The sequence below is a fragment of the Thermobia domestica genome, chromosome 2 (genome assembly GCF_964235325.1).
Source record: "Thermobia domestica chromosome 2, izTheDome1.hap1.1, whole genome shotgun sequence".
Classification (NCBI taxonomy): Eukaryota; Metazoa; Arthropoda; class Insecta; order Zygentoma; family Lepismatidae; genus Thermobia; species Thermobia domestica.
Window position 1 is genome coordinate 420162 of NC_137455.1, and position 23113 is coordinate 443274.

The window sequence follows — 23113 nt, forward strand, 5'->3', positions numbered from 1 at the left end:
ACACTGTGTACCATATACTATTAAACATTAATTATTAATTATAAACTTTAATGTATTTTTTAAGCTACCAAGAAACGTATACAGAAATATCATAATGTATTTTGTTATTTGTTGACATTTTGTATTATTCTTTATGCATGTATACATTTGATATTGATTTTTGCGTACACCGAATCTGTCGTTTTTTTTTTTTTTTTTTTTTTTTTTTTCAAGTGCTGTTCCGCAATTGTTATTCAAAATATAAACAATTAGAGCAAATTGTACATTTTTCCGCTAAAATGAATGCCATAGTCAATACAGTATTTTCGGTTAGAGGGAAGCAAACTGGGCCCCATCTTTTTTCGCTTGATTCTTGTAGTATGTGACGAGACAAACACGACGGCACCAAAATTATCGAAATTGCACCGGGGGAACATGGGTAATTTGGGTAATTTTGTAGGTTAGTTTGGAAAATGAAGGGGAGGGAGCAAACTGGGCCCCATCGTTTTTCGCTTGATTCTTGTAGTATGTGACGAGGCAAACACGATGGTACCAAAATTATCGAAATTGCACCGGGGGAACATGGGTAATTTGGGTAATTTTGTAGCTTAGTTTGGAAAATGAAGGGGAGGGAGCAAACTGGGCCCCATCTTTTTTCGCTTGATTCGTGTAGTATGTGACGAGACAAACACGACGGTACCAAAATTATTGAAATTGCACCGGGGGAACATGGGTAATTTGGGTAATTTTGTAGCTTAGTTTGGAAAATGAAGGGGAGGGAGCAAACTGGGCCCCATCTTTTTCCGCTTGATTCTTGTAGTATGTGACGAGACAAACACGACGGTACCAAAATTATCGAAATTACACCGGGGGAACATGGGTAATTTGGGTAATTTTGTAGCTTAGTTTGGAAAATGAAGGGGAGGGAGCAAACTGGGCCCCATCATTTTTCGCTTGATTCTTGTAGTATGTGACGAGACAAACACGACGGTACCAAAATTATTGAAATTGCACCGGGGGAACATGGGTAATTTGGGTAAATTTGTAGCATAGTTTGGAAAATGAAGGGGAGGGAGCAAACTGGGCCCCATCATTTTTCGCTTGATTCTTGTAGTATGTGACGAGACAAACACGACGGTACCAAAATTATCGAAATTGCACCGGGGGAACATGGGTAATTTGGGTAATTTTGTAGCTTAGTTTGGAAAATGAAGGGGAGGGAAGAAACTGGGCCCCATCTTTTTTCGCTTGATTCTTGTAGTATGTGACGAGACAAACACGACGGTACCAAAATTATCGAAATTGCACCGGGGGAACATGGGTAATTTGGGTAATTTTGTAGCTTAGTTTGGAAAATGAAGGGGAGGGAGCAAACTGGGCCCCATCTTTTTTCGCTTGATTCTTGTAGTATGTGACGAGACAAACACGACGGTACCAAAATTATCGAAATTGCACCGGGGGAACATGGGTAATTTGGGTAATTTTGTAGCTTAGTTTGGAAAATGAAGGGGAGGGAAGAAACTGGGCCCCATCTTTTTTCGCTTGATTCTTGTAGTATGTGACGAGACAAACACGACGGTACCAAAATTATCGAAATTGCACCGGGGGAACATGGGTAATTTGGGTAATTTTGTAGCTTAGTTTGGAAAATGAAGGGGAGGGAGCAAACTGGGCCCCATCTTTTTTCGCTTGATTCTTGTAGTATGTGACGAGACAAACACGACGGTACCAAAATTATCGAAATTGCACCGGGGGAACATGGGTAATTTGGGTAATTTTGTAGCTTAGTTTGGAAAATGAAGGGGAGGGAGCAAACTGGGCCCCATCTTTTTTCGCTTGATTCTTGTAGTATGTGACGAGACAAACACGACGGTACCAAAATTATCGAAATTGCACCGGGGGAACATGGGTAATTTGGGTAATTTTGTAGCTTAGTTTGGAAAATGAAGGGGAGGGAGCAAACTGGGCCCCATCTTTTTTCGCTTGATTCTTGTAGTATGTGACGAGACAAACACGACGGTACCAAAATTATCGAAATTGCACCGGGGGAACATAGGTAATTTGGGTAATTTTGTAGTTAGTTTGGAAAATGCAGGGGAGGGAGCAAACTGGGCCCCATCTTTTTTCGCTTGATTCTTGTAGTATGTGACGAGACAAACACGACGGTACCAAAATTATCGAAATTGCACCGGGGGAACATGGGTAATTTGGGTAATTTTGTAGCTTAGTTTGGAAAATGAAGGGGAGGGAGCAAACTGGGCCCCATCTTTTTTCGCTTGATTCTTGTAGTATGTGACGAGACAAACACGATGGTTCCAAAGTTATCGAAATTGCCGGAAATTTTCGAATTACCGAAGTTTTCGTGGGAACATTCGAAATTGTAGTGCGATCAATCGGTCCGCACAACTGTCATACTGACTGACCGTGAAATTACACAACAAATGGTTAAACGGAACGGGTGTAGTGCTAGTGAAGTTTGAGATATCTTATTCTCATTAGGAATTTAAATATTTTTCACATGGTGGACTCCCTAAATCAAATCTTAATTTCTTTCCTATAACGTAATGCGAACAAGTAAAAGTTAGCATTTAGTGTTCTGGTTTCGAAATCGCTGAAATCGAGGGATCAAATCCTAAGATCGTCCATTTGTAGTAAGAACTGTTGTTCTACGAATTAAAGATTATATATCAATTTTACTGGCGAAAAATCTAATTGTCGATCAATTACCATTCATCCGACTAAATTTTTCAAATCCCTTCTCAACACATTATTAAATAACATTGCACAACATTATTAAATTATTATATTTTGAATAGTATTTCAAAATTCCCGTACATTTCACACGACATTAGATCAAATAATGCATTGCTGGTATTTTACTTGGGGCGAAGATTATTGCAGCACATTCTGTATTTGGTAACCCTGCTTCAAAGGATATTTTGCTGTTAGTTCCACTTGCGGCCACGACCCGCTCACCGCTCGCTCTACCTGTAAAAAAAATGGTGCCCAGTTTGTCATATACTACAAGAATCAATCGAAAAAAGATGGGGCCCAGTTTGTTCCCTCCCCTTCATTTTCCAAACTAAGCTACAAAATTACCCAAATTACCCATGTTCCCCCGGTGCAATTTCGATAATTTTGGTACCGTCGTGTTTGTCTCGTCACATACTACAAGAATCAAGCGAAAAAAGATGGGGCCCAGTTTGCTCCCTCCCCTTCATTTTCCAAACTAAGCTACAAAATTACCCAAATTACCCACGTTCCCCCGGTGCAATTTCGATAATTTTGGTACCGTCGTGTTTGTCTCGTCACATACTACAAGAATCAAGCGAAAAAAGATGGGGCCCAGTTTGCTCCCTCCCCTTCATTTTCCAAACTAAGTTACAAAATTACCCAAATTACCCATGTTCCCCCGGTGCAATTTCGATAATTTTGGTACCGTCGTGTTTGTCTCGTCACATACTACAAGAATCAAGCGAAAAATGATGGGGCCCAGTTTCTTCCCTCCCCTTCATTTTCCAAACTAAGCTACAAAATTACCCAAATTACCCATGTTCCCCCGGTGCAATTTCGATAATTTTGGTACCGTCGTGTTTGTCTCGTCACATACTACAAGAATCAAGCAAAAAAAGATGGGGCCCAGTTTGCTCCCTCCCCTTCATTTTCCAAACTAAGCTACAAAATTACCCAAATTACCCATGTTCCCCCGGTGCAATTTCGATAATTTTGGTACCGTCGTGTTTGTCTCGTCACATACTACAAGAATCAAGCGAAAAAAGATGGGGCCCAGTTTCTTCCCTCCCCTTCATTTTCCAAACTAAGCTACAAAATTACCCAAATTACCCATGTTCCCCCGGTGCAATTTCGATAATTTTGGTACCGTCGTGTTTGTCTCGTCACATACTACAAGAATCAAGCGAAAAAAGATGGGGCCCAGTTTGCTCCCTCCCCTTCATTTTCCAAACTAAGCTACAAAATTACCCAAATTACCCATGTTCCCCCGGTGCAATTTCGATAATTTTGGTACCATCGTGTTTGTCTCGTCACATACTACAAGAATCAAGCGAAAAAAGATGGGGCCTAGTTTCTTCCCTCCCCTACTAAGCTACAAAATTACCCAAATTACCCATGTTCCCCCGGTGCAATTTCCATAATTTTGGTATCATCGTGTTTGTCTCGTCACATACTACAAGAATCAAGCGAAAAAAGATGGAGCCCAGTTTGCTCCCTCCCCTTCATTTTCCATACTAAGCTACAGTATTACCCAAATTACCCATGTTCTCCAGGTGCAATTTCGATAATTTTGGTACCGTCGTGTTTGTCTCGTCACATACTACAAGAATCAAGCGAAAAAAGATGGGGCCCAGTTTGCTTCCCTCTAACCGTATTTTCTTTTGTGCAAGTATTGTGCAAGACAGCGCATCTGATATATTGCGTTGACTAGTAAATCATGACGCCGCCATGTCTCCGAAATGAAAGTGTGTATTTAATTTAAATCTTCAAAATACTTTCATTTAAAAAAAAAAAAAAACTTACAAATTCGGGTCTCAAAATGGAATCAGGGAATCACATTTAGCTAAATCAGGTTTAGATACGCCCCCCCCCTCAAGTCCCGCATTCATATGCGTCCGATTTTTTCAAAGTAAAATTCTGGTCACCTTGAGGCTACGCTCATCTTCCAGGGAGCGAACCGCCCCCCCCCCCAAACGTTCCTTCTGGATCCGCTAGTGTGTGACGACCACGGTATTTCATGTCATGGACCCCCCCTTTTACGAAATTCTGTCTACGTGCCTGCTCTACATTAGCGTTACTTATATGTTTTAAAAAAGCAATTTTATGGCCTAGATTTTAAGGTTCTGGCAGTTGAGGCTTCAGTCCAATCTCTGGCCCAGAGCCCCGCTCGGTCTAGTTATATCCCCGCCATTTGTATGCTATTTAAGTTTTTTATGAAATGAAATGAAATTTTTAGTTTGTCTCACGTGTATCCACCGAATGGGAACAGTGATAATGAATGAAATACTAGAATAAAGGAACTTAGAGAAAAGGGAGAATCCCGAGGGAATCTACCCACATGGTGTTCGTCCATCATAAAACCCACTTGACACGAGCTGAGTTCGAACCAAGAACCCCGCGCACCACAGGTGAGCATTCTACCACTCATTTTCTAAGCTTTCATGTCTATGAAGATAATGGAAGCCCATGATGACGATAAATGATTTTTTCCCTGGGTGTGATTGGAACGAAGCAGTCGGTGTCAAATATAGAATTAGGAGGGTAGAAAATAGAACAAATGAATGATTTTCGATATCTGGGTAGTATTATTAGTAATGATATGAAGTATGTATTGGGAATAAAAGCAAGGATACGAATGGCGAAAGAAGCCTTTAGGAGGAAGAAATATTATTTTGTGGGACTTTGAGAAAAGAGTTGAGAAAAAATCATAAAATGGTTTGTGTAGAGTATGGTATTGTTTGGGGGCAGAATCATGAAAATTATGAAAAGCGACTGGAAGCTTTCGAAATGTGTGTGCAGAAGAATAGAGGATATTAGTTGGGTCGAGCGGAAAACGAATGAAAGGGTCTAAGAAATGGTGGGACAGATATCAACCATTTTAGACATTACGAAGAAGAGGAACTGGTTGGGACATTGGCTAAGAAAGAATTGGCCAATCATGAGGGACGTGCTAAAGCGTATGGTGGCAGGAAAGAGAGGGAGAGGACGAAGGAGACTACAATTAATGGACAATATTAAAACAGAAAAATCGTAAGTGAAAAAGAAAATGTTACGAGGAATACCAAGATCCTGAGACGAATATTCGGACCCAAGAGGAACGGGAATGGGGAATGGCAGAAACTTCATAACGCGGAACTACATAATTTATACGGTTTACCAAACATTGTTAAGGTCGTGAAGTCTAGGAGACTTACGTGAGCGGGTCATGTAGCTAGAATGGAAGAAAGTAGAAATGCTTTCAAAGTCTTGACTGGAAGACCAATCGGAAAACGACCATTAGGAAGACCTAGGCGCAGATAGGAGGACAATATTAAGATGGATCTCGTAGAGATTGGAATACAAGGTAGAAACTGGATCCAATTGGCTAAGGATAGAAGTCAGTGGAGAGCTTTCGTGAACGCGGCATTGAAATTCCGGGTTCCATAGGCCATAGAGTTAGTTAGTTAGTTAGTTAGTTAGTTACGAGGAATACCGTAAGGCATGGAAGCTTCTCAGTTGCTGCAAGTAACCTGCCAATAATGGCAAAATACCTGTGATGATGATGATGATGATGATTAGTTAGAACTCATAAGGGAGAACGGAAAGATACGAACGATTATTGCAGTCCTGATGGGAGCTTTGTTTTAGGAAAAGTGTCTCTCGGCCTCTTCCTTACCTTCGCTAAGTAGAAGAAAGTACATAAAATGGCCGTTAGAGGGCAGGATGAATGCTGTATTATTTCCTGTTACGGAAATTAGATGGCAGTGTGAGGTGAAGCAGACGGCGCGTAGTAAGGAGTGAGTGGAGTAGTAAGGGTTGTTTGCGTTGTGGTTGCCACGAGAAGTGTCTGTGCGCGAAGACGTTCCGTGTTTTTGTTTTTGTGATACTTTTCTATAGAGAACGAAATACGTGAGATAAAAGCAATCTGTTGTGCATATGTGTTGTGTGGAGAAAATGTGACCGCAATGATTTCTGTGGATGAAAGGGGAGGTTCGGAAGAGATGAAGGAGAAAGAAACAGAGGATGAAGAAAAACAGAAGAAAAATAATTACGCTCCGATCAGGGTAAGTTCACATTATCTGACGGTTAACCCCTTCGGCGATGGCCACTCGAAAATGGTTTTAACAATATTAGTTCAAATTTTCAGTTTATGTTCTACATTATTTCCATTGCAAAATAATTTGAGAATTTTGAATATTGTAGGGACTTCTTTTCCCCTTTCATGCGAAGTCAATTCATTCAGTAAATAAAACTTTATTTGAAAGGCAGGCTTTTTGTTAGTCTATATAACTAAAAACATTTATACATAAATGTTAGTTGGTTGAAGAGAATTAGCGACTTTTCAGGCTTCTGTCATTTGATGGAACATGCCCCCGTTATAGAAGCTGGCTACGCCATGGAACAACACATTTTGCCAACTCGTAAGTTTCACGAAAGGATTGGTTCTGTTGCGACGAGAAGTCTCTCTTAATTTTAGCCCCCCCCCCCAAAAAAAAAGGACTTCAGAGGTCAGGATGGCTTAGTGGTCGAGCGCTGATCTTTGTTGTGTGTGGTCCCTGGTTCGGTGTTGTTTTGTGGTAGACAAACACATTGTGTGCGGGGTTTCTTCCGTTTCCTCCCACTTTCCTCATTCCTCTATTTCTTCCTTATCAGGTCTCTTCATTAGCCTCAGAGCATAATCGTCAGACGTTATGCTGAAACAAACTACATGAATATATTTGATGAACATTGTCAAAAAACAAACAAGTAAAAAAAAAAGCTAAGAAAGTGGGCGAGGGAGGCGGGAATACCTCCGGTGGTATTGTCTACCCCCTCTACGGATAAGCTGTATTGTAAGATAGATAAAGTACTGTGAAATTATTGTTTTCAGCATAATTACAAATAAATAAATAAATAAATTCTTGCTCTCCCAATATTTATGTGGCCCTCTACTTACCCCCCTCCACGAAAGTAAAAATGGCGTCGTCAGGTGTTAGCAATAAGGATAGAAACTTTTAAAAATGAATTCGTGTGTTTTCAAGACAATTATGGTGAACAGTATTTCTATCTGTTTAGTCTGAAGAACGGAAGAATTTCAGTAATCAGTAATGATTTCATTATGAGCCCAGAAGTCCTCCTCCGTTCACGCTGAATGCAGATTATCAGTATTTCTAAAATTAAACTCGTGATGCATTTGTTCTTATGGGCCAGGGCTTGTACCACTCATATCTTTGGAGTGATGTGTGGTCAGCACATCGCCTATTCACGCCGTTAATGCTGACTTCCTACACAGGAGTTCGCTACGTTTTTTTGCTTTAAGTAACTCCTCAATTGCCCTCACGACAGTGGATAGAGTCTGCAGTATGAGTATATTCACAGTACTGCTTTTCACATTCAATGAATTTGAAGTCTCCGTTCCTTGCGGGGGAAATTTAAAGCGACCACTGCTCAAAAAGCTTCCAGACGTCCATTTAAAATTTTCGTCCCAAGTCCTCTGCTATCATCACTTTCTGCTAATTTGAAAGCTCCCATCCTCCAAGACTACGTGATGATTTCAGAGAGTAGCTCGGGTGAGGGATTTCCTCCTTTCAGGACCATGCATCCTATGGTGCTCTATGAAGACTTCCAGTACTTTCGTAAATCCTCAGTGTATTCAAATTCCTTCCCCTTCCTCCCTCGGAGAAAATCTTCTAAAACCCTCACTCATGGAATCCGTGATAGAGCTGGAGATGCTTTTAGACCGATCTAGCAAAGACCCAAAACCCAACGGAACTTCATTCCATGTTGTTTATGTAATTATTTATACACGATAATCTCGGCAGTAGTAACATCTATTAACGTCAGGCATTTATAGTGACATCTACTTATGTGACTATTTACCATTAGTAATTAGGGGGGCTCAGTGGTGGAACGCTTACCTCTTGTGCGTGGGGTAACTCGTTCGATCCGTGCCCAAGTATTTTTTTTTTTTTTTGGTGGACAACATCGTGCGGTGTTTTCTCCCACATTTTAATTCCACCAATTACTCCATCATCACTCACTTGCTTTAATCATTCGTCTCCATTAGCCTAAGGGCCATAATTGTGGGATGTTGCGTTGAAAGATAATACTTAGTAATTAGCGTGAAGCATTGAGACGCTTGGCGCTTATAATGAAAGTTAAAATGCTCGTCCTTCGCACGGGAAGAAGAGGTTTGTCGAAATAATTTGAATTCTCTTTTCCCTCTCAGGATGAGCATTTCAATGAAAGTGAAATGATAGAACTCTGTAATGTCACTTCTTCCTCCGTCTCACTCCCTGTGTCGATGGAACATGAATTTGCACTCAAAACGTATTTGGGTGTTACTATTTATCCCAATGACCCCGACAGCTGCAGATTAGACACTAATATTGGTCGTTTTCGCTTATTTTTACATGTCACCCCTTCCCCATACCAATGGAGCATAAATTTGGTTTCAAACGGCATCGGAAGTATCACTATTCATCTCAGTGCAAAGAAAACTAAGATTCGGGGGTTGTCGATTTTTGTCACCCCTTCTCAATCCCTTAGCTCTCATTCCCAAGTTAGATTTTGGTTCACTCATGTACGTACCCATATTTGGTGCAGCGATGTATAAGAAGTTGGTCGTGAAAAATTCTTACATGTCATTTTTATTTATCTAGAAAATGCGCCAACCCTTGAAATGGAAATTTTGAAAGACATTGAGACATTTGTCCCTGTATTTTTACTTAGAACTTTGTTTAATTTTTCCTAACTTTACTGGCTCGTGAAATGCTTTATTTCTAGCATCCATAAATTATGACCTTCCCGCTCCTCCCGTAGAATTTTGTATTTTAATCAAAGTAACCTGATAAAAAAAAACCCAGTTTGAGGTAGTTGACAATTACAGTGGAACCCCTCTCGTCCGCCCTCGGCTGGTCCGCCACTCCCATTGATACACCCGTGCTCGAGCCAAACTTGTCCCGGCTCGTCGGTCACTCACGACGCTCATTGTCGTTTACTACCATCGCGGCATTGTTGTTTACTTGCTGTTACCGCATATCCGTTTTAGTGCTCCGTCATCTCTTGTATAGTTTGTTTCATTGTGCGTGTTTTCTGTACTGTGTTGTGCAGTTTTTAGTATATACAATTCGTTTGTTTTTACTGTAGAGAACATTTTTGAGCTCAGAGATTGTTTATTTTACTGTAAATCCGTATTTTCTGACACTCTGACCTTTTTGCATTACAACTATACCCCAGTCCCAAAGGTGACGGATTAAAGGAGTTCTACTGTAATCCAAAAATTCATTTAAAGCTGCTCAGGCGTTTTCCTGTGATTCAATCACGCACGAAATGATTTTCTCCTTTATATATTATATTCAAGTTGTTCTACTTCTAATTCTAGAATCAATATTATATATTTCTTAAGTACTGTTGTATAACATTCCAGGATAGCGTGACGTACAGACTGACATGTTTCCCTTTTATAATTAGGGTTACACTCAGCTAATCTTCTCTCTTCTTTTCAATACTCGCATTTCAAACATTGTCACTTTCATTATTTTCAGATCACAAAGCAAACTTTAAAACATATTATTTAGTTTTGTGTTTATTTTTTCTATAATTGCAATTGCAAATGTTTGTATTAGAAACGCTACCAAACGCTCCATGTAGTCGTAGAACGCAAGATGTATGATTGTCGTTTGTTCAAAATTTGGTCTAATTAAAGAAAAGCCGAGTACTTTTATTTCCTTTAGTGAGACATCCGAGTAATGATTTGTTTCAAGTGTGGCCTTTTTGTTTCTTTTTTTTTCTTTTACTGTCTCCGAGAAAAGGGGGAAGGGCCTTTGTAACGAGTAGTATTCACATATTCGTTTATATATTTTATTTATTTATCTATTTATTTATTTATTTATTTATTTATTTATTTATTTATTTATTTATTTATTTATTTATTTGACAGTATTTGAAATTTGATTCTGAAATTTACTGGAAAAGGTCTCGGGCTGGGAATATCAACGAAGGACATTGTTAAGAGATCATGTATAGAATCGGAAGGCTCTTTTGCATACAAACACACACATTAATTTGTATTTTCTACAAAACAGTAATACTAATTTTATTCTTAGTAAAAGGATTTAGATTTCTGGACTATCATATCTGGTCATTTAGCCCGTCACGTATGAGGGATGACGTCCCCCCGGGGAAAGGGAAGGGAGGAAGCGGCCTTGGACCAATATGTTAGGTATCACCCCGGCATTCGCCTGGTGTGAATAAGGAAAACACAGGGAAAACTCATTCAGGATGGCTGGTCTGAGAAAGCTTTTTACACTTTTCCGACCAAGTGGTTCCACCGGGAATCGAAGCACTCCCATCGAAGGCGAGAGATTTAGCAACGATACCGATGCCACATTATTCTTAGGAAACAAATTTAAAGAAATTAAATTATAAACAATTCTTAAAATAAATGATGCAAGAGAAAATCTATGAGTTCAATTATGAAGGAAAATCGATCACTTCATATGAAAGATAAAAGGGCAAATCGGTAGGTTTTTAGTTCGAACTAATCGCGGAAGTATTAAAAAATGAAAATGAAATGAAATCTTTGAGTTTTACGTCCCACGGTTATGCCGGTTAGGCTAAAGGAGACGGTCATTATTTGAAATGAATGAAATGGTGGAATGGATAAAGTGGGAGGAAACGGGAAAACCGCGAGAAAACCCACGCACACGGTATTTGTCCACCACAAAGTTCACTTCGCGGGACAGGGTTTGAACCCGGAACTCCATGCACCAGAGGTGAACGCTCTACCACTGAGCCACCGCAGGCTCGCAGAAGTATTGAAGTTTTACGACAAAAATGTAGTGAAAACTACTGTCAATTACCCGCTTCGCTGGGTTAAAATAAGCAAAAATCGTAATATTCTGTTAACCAGTCACTTTTTACTATTACTCAACTGCCCTTTGATATTGGTCATTTTCGATGGTTTTTAAACATCTTCCCCCTCCTCCCGCTCCCCAAGTTGCACCGTCAAACTGGAAAAGATGAAAGCTATCCCATTCCCGAAACTCTTCTATGTTGAAAATTTGATCGAAATCGTCCGAGTGATTCAAAAGTTATTAATCACACAGTCACTTCCATTTACATATCTTCCCCTGCTCCTCTCCTCAGTTCGCGCTGTGTGGTGGACAAAAACCGTGCTCGTCGGTTTTCTGGGGGTTCTCCCGTTTCCTTCCACTTTCTTCATTCCACGATTGCAGTCATTTCTCATCATCACCGTCTCCTTTAGTCTAACCGGCATAATCGTGGGACGTAAAACTTAAAGATTTAATTTCATTTCCTCCTCTCCTAAGTTGCACCGTCAAAGTAGAAAAGATAAAAACCATCCCAGTCCAGAACCTCATCTATGTTGAAAACTTGATCGAGATCGGTCCAGTACAGTAGTTCAAGAATTATGAAGTCATAAACATACTCATATATATATGTATATATTATAGATTATACGGACAGATTAGTATTCTTAGCATTATACTAACCCGCTAATCTCAGCAGCGCTGCTGGTAGTCTATCAAGGAAGGATAATATGTAGATTTAATAAAGTGTTACCAATAACTGTTCTGAAAATGTAGTAGCTAAGATCTGGTGGAACAAAATTATCATTTATTATTTATGCATAAAGTCAAACTTCAGTAGGAGGAGGGGGATTACGGAGAATATGTTTATGTGAATAGCATTTATTGAGGCTGTTAAAATTCAAGCGAGAAAAGGTTATAAACAGTCTACCTAAGTTTCTAATTTCAAATATATTGACAGTACAGTACACAGAAAGAAAGAGTGAATTCTTATAAATAATGAATTTTTACTATAGTTGAACTAACATCTTACCCAAGATGGCTGTTTGTGACTTTAATTTTGTAAAATGAACTAATATCAGATTCTAATATGATATATGAAGCTCACAATCAAGTGTTTCCCGAACGGACAACGAGATGTAACCGGAATTCTGTATCGAAAAAAAAGTATAGTTTTGTGTCTGTTTCTTGGCTTCCGATGCACTTTTCTTGTCTGCTGGATTGAATTTCCGCAACCCATACAACACACATGAGAAGAAGAAGAACTTTCAGGGACTTGATAAGGTGGTTATGCAACCAATATGGCCCTTGTGTATGTGTGTTGCATACTTTACACTTCTGGCCACCAATGAAATACCAGTTTAAAAACCAATGAAGATGTCAGCCCCGAATTGAACGTAGGGCTTGTAACTCTTGAATATCGTAAAGGTGCTCTTTCAATTGTAGAACACGCTACATGAAAACTCCTTGAATAGGAAAATCATAAAAAAAGTTTTTAAGTAAATATTTTTCTGTTTTTTATTCTCAAAGAAACCGTTTTTTTATGCAGAAAACTCTCCATGCCAAAAGTGCCTGTTATTTTACGTCTTTGGTAGTAAGTAGAGTACTTGTGTCTGGAGACATTGATAAATAGGAAATGAATAGGTTTCTCGGGAGGAAGTCGATCAAATGCATTTAAAGGTACCAACCCACTATTCACGTGGTTCAGCTGAAGATAAAACAGTCAGGATGGCTATAGACTCAAGAGCAGGACTCCTTAAAGGGTTTTCAAATCTCTCCTTGATATTTGGCGGAGGATGAGATATAGAGATGTATCTTTTGAGATTCTATAAAGATAATCTATAGAACTAAAAAAAATAATAATAATAATTACTCGTTTAGTTATCTCTGCTATCGAGTGTGAGTATCAGTACAAATGTTCCGAAGGAAATAATTTTCCCAACCAAAATCCCGAGACTAGCTGTAGACGGATCAGAGGGTCACAACGGTTACAATTGTTTCATCAGAAACTTTGAAAGAGGAACAATGGCGAAGCATAAATGTATAAAATTGTCTTCTAAAAATTAAACAATTTTTGTACTATATCTGTATTTTTGTAGTAATTTTTATTCAATATTATTTATCCGTAGAACATAAATGCTAGTGATTCAGTGTTCATAGTTTATTCATTACGACAAATGTATTCGATGAGAATGGATGTTTGTTTTCCATACCTGTCAATTGTTTGTCCTGTTGTGAATGGGAATGTGTTCAGCTTCTTATTTTTTCTTCTAACTGTGAAGCAAACGTGGCTATGTTCAGATAAGACGGAGGCTTGAAATAAATGACCTTGAGGTAATTTTGCAATTTGCAATTGCACATGTGGATATGTGCACGGCACATTAAATAACTTTCATTGTGGTGGAAAATGCCTATTCCAGGATTATTACTAGAGCACATCAGTAAGAAATTATTATCGTCCATGATTGATTTCAGAGCACAATAATCGTAATTGCAATAAGTGTTGTTTTCTCTGATGAAATTGCTCTTCAGAGACAATGAACAAAAATTGAATCTTTAAGTTTTACGTCCCATAGTTATGCCGGCTAGGCTAAAGGAGACGGTGATGGTGAGAAATGAATGAAATAGTGACACGAAGAAAGTAAGAGGAAACGGGAGAACCCCGAGAAAACCAACAAACGAAGTGTTTGTCCACCACAAAGCTCACTTGGCGCGAGGTGGGATCGAACCACGAACCCCATGTACCAGAGGTGAACGCTTTACCACTGAGCCACCACAGCCCTTTCAGAGACAATGTTCAGTTTAGTAGAGACGCTGTAACCTCAACCCCTGAAATGAAATCTCTTTTGCGTAGATTTGTCGATTCTGCTTTACTTCTTTATTACTGGGAATAACCATTTTTGTAAGTATGCCTAGTCCCAGGATCGAACGTGGGCAGAGCGGGGAAACGTCATCCCCCTACCTCCAAAAAATAAGTATGGCGTCCCCCAGTTCCTAAAAAAATATAATAGACAAAGATAGGCAGGTGGACGGCGGGACGTCATACCGCTACCTACCGTCCCCCTACTTTTTCTGATCCACTTTTACCCCTGACTCCGATAAAAAACCAAGTTGTGATTCTGATTACTTTAACCAACAGACCCCGTCTGATACAACCTGGGCGTTAAAAACAGGTGTTTAGCTTCAACCAGCAAACCCGCTTTAAGCCCTTTGCTAAGACTAGCATTAGCATCTGTCCCGTATTAGGCAGGGCATCCCGAATTTTAATAAAATTTGGAGCGTCCCGAATTACGCCCTACAGGTACGCATTATATGGCGGCAAATTATCCAAAACACTTACAACATATGTGACAGAAATTCTTAATAATATTTGCAAATTTCCACCCACCATGTGTACCTATGATGGTGGAGATATCGATATGGTTCTAAGGCTAAAATTTTCTTGTTGGTAGCAGTAGAATGATTGCCAGTCATGTTAGGTCTATTCTGTGGTCACTTCCGTTCAACTAACCGCCAACAGGCTGATGGCAGGAGTTTTCTGTTTAAATTTTCATGGCAATGTTCATTTATATTCATTTATGAATAAGTGTATGTCTTTCGGTTTTTTAAATAAATTGGTCCATCTACAAATTTGGTTGAGGATATGGCGATCTGCATACGTTTGATAGCTGTGTCCCGTCTAGGCTTATCAAAAGGTGGCAGCCCAAGTCACTTATGTATTACGATCTGTAGATAACTGAACACTATCTTTTTCTCGTATATATGTGAGATTTTCGTATATTCTCATGTAACATATTATTGTGTTTTTATATTTATGTGTTAGGTTAGGTGGTAGAGCGACTATGGCTAAAGTTCGCCTCATGAATAAAACATTCTCAATTCAAGTGTACGTATCGACAGCAAGTTATTATTAACCGGCCAGTGATTTCTCACCATTTACCGTTCACTACTTCCGAGGAAGTCATGAAGAACCCCCGGCCCAGTGCCAAGATACACATTGGCGCTGCACCTGGGGCAAGAGGAGGCATTCTTCCCCAAGATTTCGAAATGGGTTCGGTTCTTCGAAATATATGCCAAAACGAATTACTTTGCTTACACGCTATAGTATTTAATATATTTACTATAAAGATGTGCACTTTGCATAAATAAAATATTGTACGCATCAAGAGGTATGTATTCTCGACTTCGCCTATGTGTTCGACTTCCCCACCTCCTTTGAAAAATATCCGGCAGGCATTTTTGGGGGGGGGGGGGTGCGGACATATTGCGAGAAGAAATGACAATCGGTGATCACAAGCACTCCTTGACTGAATATCAAGCCACAAGGAAAGACTTAGTAAATATTCTAGTCAAGATAATGTTAATATCAAGAGATAGTATGGACTAACCTCAAGAATACTCACGACAGGTGATTGTGTATATAAAAAGAAACTTTGTTATATTTTTCACTGTAAAATTAGTTTTGAGATCATAAACAGAAAAAAAAAAACATGTAGAAGATGGTAGTTAATCTTCAATGCAAATGACAACTTAATTCCTTTCTAGAGTAAATGCCGTTTTAATTTATTTGAGGAAAAGAATGACAGCGAGTGAGTTTCCTTATTTACGCAGGGGAATGCTGTACTTATTATTATTATTATTATTATTATTATTATTATTATTATTATTATTATTATTATTATTATTATTATTATTATTATTATTATTATTATTATTATTATTATTTACGAGTACTTATCTGAACAAAAGCTAGAAAATGCAGGATACAATATTCTTTCCTAACAGATATCAAACCAGCCGGAACCAGACAATTCGTTATTTGTTAAAGTCCAGCGTATCTTTTCAGCGCCGAGATTGTATGGGACGTACATTACGTGGTTTAAGGTGGAACCCAGAGTGCATCAGACGCGGGTTTTAGGGCGCAAGTTCTGGTCATGAGATTTTCTGGGCAACAATTGTTATTGAAAATGGCACAATCGAACTTTAATTATACCATAATAATGCTTTTAAGAACAGTAAATTAAGTATAGATTAGTCTGGGAAAGCAAGTTATCTTGGTTTTCTCACAGTCTACTCTAATCTCATCCATTACTTGTTTTAAAGGGTGATAATGTTAAATTTGGAGAGATTACGTCTAAGCACTAAGGAGGAATGGGTACCACTGATGGAATCCGAACCATTGTAAATCATTCAATTGTCTTCCACCGGGAATTGAAGCTTAAACCACGTGCACCAATGACGCGCGCGCAGTCTCCCATGCATTACACTTGCGGGAAGGACTCGATTCAAAGATAATTCAGCGCAACAGATGAATTAGTCTAATAATTTTCCTTTCTACTGTTCACAATCTTTCTTTAATCTCTCTCTCTCTTTTTTTTCACTTGCTTTCGTCTTACTTTTGCACTGAAATTATATTCCACCAAATTACCCCTTCCCATATGGATATACTGTATAAGCTACGTATTAAAAAAATAGCTTTCAGGTGGTGTAGTTGGATACACTGTTGCTGAGGAGGGTGCATTTGCATGGCTGCCCATGCATACAAAGAACGGTTGCTGTCTCCCTTCGCTCAGAGGGCGGAGTCAGGTACATGCGTTTTTCCTCAAGACAATTTCCAGAAAGTTGTTTTATTATTATTATTATTATTATTATTATTATTATTATTATTATTATTATTATTATTATTATTATTATTATTATTATTATTATTATTATTATTATTATTATTAATCATAGTTACTGGTATATAAAACTAGAAGAATATTTTGAAACTTTCCAGACGCCCGAATGGAATTAGTCGTCGTCTATTTTCCAATGGAGACAACACACGAATAACTGCCAGCTCTTACATGAGCTCAAGCAACAACGCTATCGATTATAATTTGACTTATTGTTTGTTGAATTGCAGAAATTAGAGGGTTTCTGTAAACCTTACATTATCAGCAAAGCATGCAAATGGGGTACAAAAAAAATGAAACACTAATAAGCATAGTCACTCGCAGAGTGTGGCAAGAGGAGGGGCTCAAGTCCATCCCCTGGGTTTTTGAAAGGGTCTCGAAAATATGTGTAAAAATACTTAAAATTTGCATACTCACACACTACCATCTTTAATATTTTCACTGTACTTAATTGAAGTTATGCAATGAGCCTAAAAATTGAAATGGTTTTGCTGTTAATCAACATGTGCCAGTGTGTGTGTGTGTATTTCCAGCTTTGTTTGTATTTCCGTCTTTTGTCCCCTCCCCCTGGAAAAATCCTGCAGGCGTTTCTGCCAGTAAGTTTTCCTTTGTTGTGATGTATACTTATGTCGGCAAAATCACGTTCACTTCAGAAGTTCCTCTTTTCTAAAGGAATTTGAGAAATACAAACAATGTATTGTGTTATTCATTAATGGAAAAGTGTAATTTATTTTCAGAATATTTTTTAGTGTATTTATCAATGTAAGTGTATATTTGAGCGCAGTTTCCATTGAGTACCGCTTCTATAGAAATCAGATCTGTTTAACCATAAGATATCACCCAGCACTCTACCTAATATCTTAAAGATATGGATTAAATAGAAAAGGTTTTAATTTTTAGGTTAGATCTTTGAGATACGTTGTTTCTAAGAGAGCAGCCGCTGAACTTTATGTATTGACACCGTTGTACCTTGTAATATCTAATCTTATCCAACCCATATAAACAACTTTATTTGCTTTGTAAACATAAACGACCCGCATTTGACGGAAGGTAACTGCGTGTTTCGGTAGCTATTTCGGATGAGTTCGGTAGAAAAGATTCTTTATCTCTATTGTAATAATAATGCTGCAACTTCCGTAAATGCAGCTTCCAAATACATTTTATAGTTGCTATGCGTGATGATGATTTGTAAGCTATTGTTGGAACTTAGTATTCTTGGTACGATTTCCTGCATGACCATGTAAAAACGGCTTACTTGTTTCAACAGATCAATTTGTTAAGTAATAAGTTCATTTGGGATTTCACGACCACTCAACTGTTGTTTATGAATCTAATTTGGTATAGTGAGCAGGGCCGTGCCGTGAGGGGCGAGCGGAGCAACGGCCGCGGGTGCCGAAGTAAGGGGAGCGAAAAATTTCGGGAGGAAAAAGGAAAAAAGATAGGAAAAATTGCTTGGAATATATGTATGGGGGCGCTGTCGTATACTTTCGCCCCGGGCGCTGATTTTCCACGGCACGGCCCTAATGGTAAGCACAATCTATTCGCTGTTTGTAATGTAGAACGCTAGACGCAGAAAATGGACATCACACAAGTATTATTGGTGGCTACTGAGTTCAATTTCAGTTTTTGTGTTTTACGTTCGTATTAGCGTTGCCCTCGATACGAGACGAGGAACATTACAATTCTTGTCTTGTTTTCGAGACGAGACGAGACGAGAGATTTTACGAGTCTGATTAGCAACATTAATTCAGCCAAGTCATCGATCTCAAACAGTGTTTTAGTGTTAGCAGAGGGTAAAAGTGGATTTGGAAAGGTAAGGGGACGCCTGAAGGAAACGGGAGAACCCACGCACACGGTGTTTGTCCACTACGAAGTTCACTTGGCGCGAGCGGGGATTGAATCAGGGACCCAATGCACCAGAAGTGAATGCTCTATCACTGAGCTACCACCTCCCCATTTTAAGGTTCTCTAGGGATGAGAAGAGGGATGTTTGCGACCTCGACTTCTAACAATGATTATGTTGTGTTATTTTTTTGAGAGAGGAGGAGTCTGCTAGTGTAGCATGACGAGAAGCCATTTTAGCTTGAAGGAAGAATTTACAAAACCCATAAACTCTTTCCTTATTAGTAAAGACTCCTGAAGAATGAGGAAAACATTTACTGTATGTGATTCCTATTCAAACAAGTATTTTCGAAGTAAGGAGAAAGAAGAAAAGACACAAGATATTTGATCAATTTTGTTTGTGCTGTGTGCCAGGAAATTGTTTGCACAAAGAGATTTAGATAAAATTGTTTGTTCGTCCACATCAATGTTATCTACAATTGTAACAATTTAATACCATTCTTTGTGGCTGGATGACAACAAAAGTTAGATTGTTGTGAAATCATTAGTAAACAGTTATTCGAGTATTTGTTAATATACGAGTACTTATTCAGATGATGAATAATTATTTAATAATCATTCGGATAACGAATAATTAATCGAACAATTGTCCAAATATTGAAAACGAATATTCGAATAATTTTAATAGCACTAGCATTTGATGCTATGTGGAGTTCTCTCTATAACACGGCCAGTGACATTCGTTGATAGCACTCCTGTTGCTAACTACCAACTTGTTTTTTATTTATCTACGTACTTATTTTATACAGTTTTTACAATCATTTTGTCATAGGCAACAGCCTTTTCTGATCCTTATTTGTCTTTGAAGTCCTCTGCAACATTCGTGGAACCTCTTGGTTCAAGGGGAGGAGAAGGAGGATGGTCTCGATGCTTCTGCCATTTACATTTTGAGGTCTTATCTGCAAAGATAAAAATATGCTATTTATATGTGTAATGATTTTTCGGACATATTGTAAAGAAATTATAAAGGAACATGAAATTATTCTAAAGTTATTTGTATTCTCAGAAAAAATGTCAAAAGATAACTAAGCTTTTTAATTTTGTTGGAAGCTTTTTGTGCTTTGAGAAATTTGATTAACATGTCAAATGAAATATACGTTGTTTGGCAAGTGGGAGGTTGAATGGGCAACACTTGACTCATTTTAAACCCTTACTTCTGGATGTGCATTTTGTGCTCTGGAGTATTTGAGTCTTGTTGTTATACTCATTTCATTGCTGTGGTGGTCGTCATGTTGGAGCCGAACACGCTCCCATGAGAGCACTTGCGTGACAATGGCAAAGAATATGTATAGAAACGTTGGTTATTTTGGGAAGGTTAAAGAAAGAAAAAATGATTTTGAATCAATGTATAGCAGATTACACAGTTGTTATAACGCAGACTTAATATTGAAGAAAGATAAGCTTGAACCTATTATTAATAATGATAAACATTGGAGGCAAAAGTTTTCAAATACATATTTATGTCGAAGCTTGATTCAATTTTCCAAGTCTCATACAAATACATAGTATTCGTACGTAGCTAAACATCAATTGAATGTAGAGTTTAAATGTTTCATCTTTTAGTTCTCTGTTTACTTTATGCTGTGTAGACTCCAGGGAGTCCGTTGATGTTCAGCTTCCCTGAGAAGGAAGAAGATTTCTCAACTGCTTGTGAGGAGTCGTTGCAATGGCTGACTCCGACCTCGGTGGCAGTCTTTCATGTAACAGCGTCGTCCTTATCATCTTTTCAAAGCTTCTCAAGGTCATTGTTTTCTGTTCTTTTATGTAATAATTATTTTAAAATAGTCCGGTTTCATTTTATATATGCGTTGTTGAATATTTTCACAATTGATCCATGCATCTTCAGCCACCTCGGCTCAACATTTCAGCGAAAGTTCTGTCTACAAAACCCTCAGTCGACCATTTACTGGAGAGCATATATTAACAGCATCGATATCAAAGGATAACATTGTTATACAGGAGACGAGTGTTTTGCAGTTTATCACAGTCCAAACAACGAAACATCCCCAACCAAGAGGATTGAACTTATTGAGCGTGGCACAAAGTACCAGAAGGCCCAGCGGAGTAACATATCAGATCTTGATTGGAGCATCCTCACCCTTGAGTTGGTCTGAAGGAGTCCAAGAGTCCATTTACAGGAACCACGAGAAAGTAGAAGTATTTATACGAAAGGAAATCGATTTGAACGAAAGAGAAAAGTAAAGTGTTGTTACATTTCGGTTGCCATCAGAAGATTACCTGGCCTGTTGTTATGTTTGTTGCATTGGATTTTGTTAAGTTAATGACGATGGGGCATTTAATCAGCGTAAAAGATTTGAAGGTTATCAAGTTGGGATTTAGAGAGAAGGTCTCATCTTATGTTCACGGTAAACATAGCCACGAAATGAAACGAATCACTGAAAATGTTCAATTGTATATAATGCTCGAATAATTTATGCTATATTTCTGATATTATCGTTCTTAGGTGTAGTTAACATGAATCCTGTGATATCTAAAACTTAATTTAAGATTATTATTTTATCAAAGGAATTGGTTGCTGAGCTGAAGCAAAGCCAGACAAATCATATTTATAATATCTAGATCACATTTGACAATGTTTATTACTACAGTAGCAAGTAAAAATCAGCTTCTATGCTCCCTTTAAAGCTGAATCACTAACTTATTAGGGAATCAGTCAACTAATCAATGTGGACGTTTCAGGAGAATGCAGCTCTTCGTCTGTGGCTCCATCTTTACAATCTAGGAGCAAACATCTCGTTACGTTGTTTATTTCTTCCCAGTTTAACGTTTCCTTTTTACTACAAAGATAATATGAGACGGGGTCCAATTGCTTAATGAGTTGCCCCAGCTATATGCACTCCCATTTTCAGCGAACATGGATTTCCTAACTGAAAGGAGTAAACGGTGACCACTTAACCACAACTGAGCTCCCTGCAATTTTTTAAACATTATTTCGCGCTCTCTGCTAGTCGAATGGCTAGGACATGCGCCTTTGATACACGTGGTTCCGTGTTCAATTCCCGGTGGGAGAGTCCAAGGAAATAATTTCACAATAATTCACTTTGATTAATCATGCGTCTCTTTTAGCCTAAATGGGATAATCGTGGGACGTTAAACTAAATTTTAGTTTCATTTAATATTATTTAATTCCCTTTCATTCATATCATTAAGTGCATTAGAAGTGGGAGTGAGTTTGAGATTTTGTTGAAAGTCCTTCTGCAACACTGAGGTAATGAAAGGAAGGAGACGACCTACTCATAACGTGGCTCGTTGGCAGATGCAGAGAACATCTTCAAAGATCAAGATCGTTCCCCATCACACTATTTGGCCTGCAATAGAAGTGGATCACAGGACCATCTCACCGACTCCAGCGTATCAGAAACCAATTTGGGTTATTATTGATACTTCTTCGAACCTGTGTGACATGTGAGATACTTGTTAGATACCGTAGATGAATCATTTCAGCGCAAGTTTAAGACTTATGCATATAGTTCGGTTCGAAATATATCTCTTTTAATAAAGAAAGAAATTACTTGTGATTTTTTAAAAGAAACTCACTATTTAATAGAATTAAGAAGAGAACTGAGGAATAGAACATGAAGACTCAGTGTAAACCCCCAGAGCAGGTGATGTAGACGCCAATGCTTGTGGCAGAATGGAACCAAAACTGTTTGGCCTTGAAACTTACCTTCTGCATTGAGAATCTGGGTTCAGTGGGTCAGGCGACCTTTCAGAGCGTGGGAAGGAGGCGCTAACCAAAAATGAAGACCGGGCCAACAGACGATTCTGTTCCCTCAAAACAATAGAATAAAATGGTATTATTCTTCGCCTCCAATTCCAGTTCGAAGTTTAGCTGTGTGATCCGTGGAAGAAATGAACACTGATAACTTGGGATGTAATTGAACGACGCATACTAACTTGAATAGAAGAACAAGAGAGAAGATCTGCACCTATCCTACGTACATCATTGTAAAGGGAACACTTAATGTTTATTTATTTATTCTAATGAAAGATGAACAGTGGCCCAACTTT

At 38.5% G+C, this 23113-nt stretch overlaps 1 protein-coding gene across 1 annotated transcript in view; it reads left to right on the forward strand.

The window, feature by feature from the left end:
* Positions 1 to 6485: 6485 nt before the first annotated feature.
* Positions 6486 to 23113, forward strand: part of Rhp (GTP-Rho-binding protein rhophilin) — a 390041-nt gene continuing 373413 nt past the window's right edge. Inside the window, exon 1 of the mRNA XM_081738078.1 lies at positions 6486 to 6755. Coding sequence (XP_081594204.1) covers positions 6657 to 6755 — 99 coding nt within the window. The 5' untranslated portion in view covers positions 6486 to 6656. The remainder of the gene's footprint in view (positions 6756 to 23113) is intronic.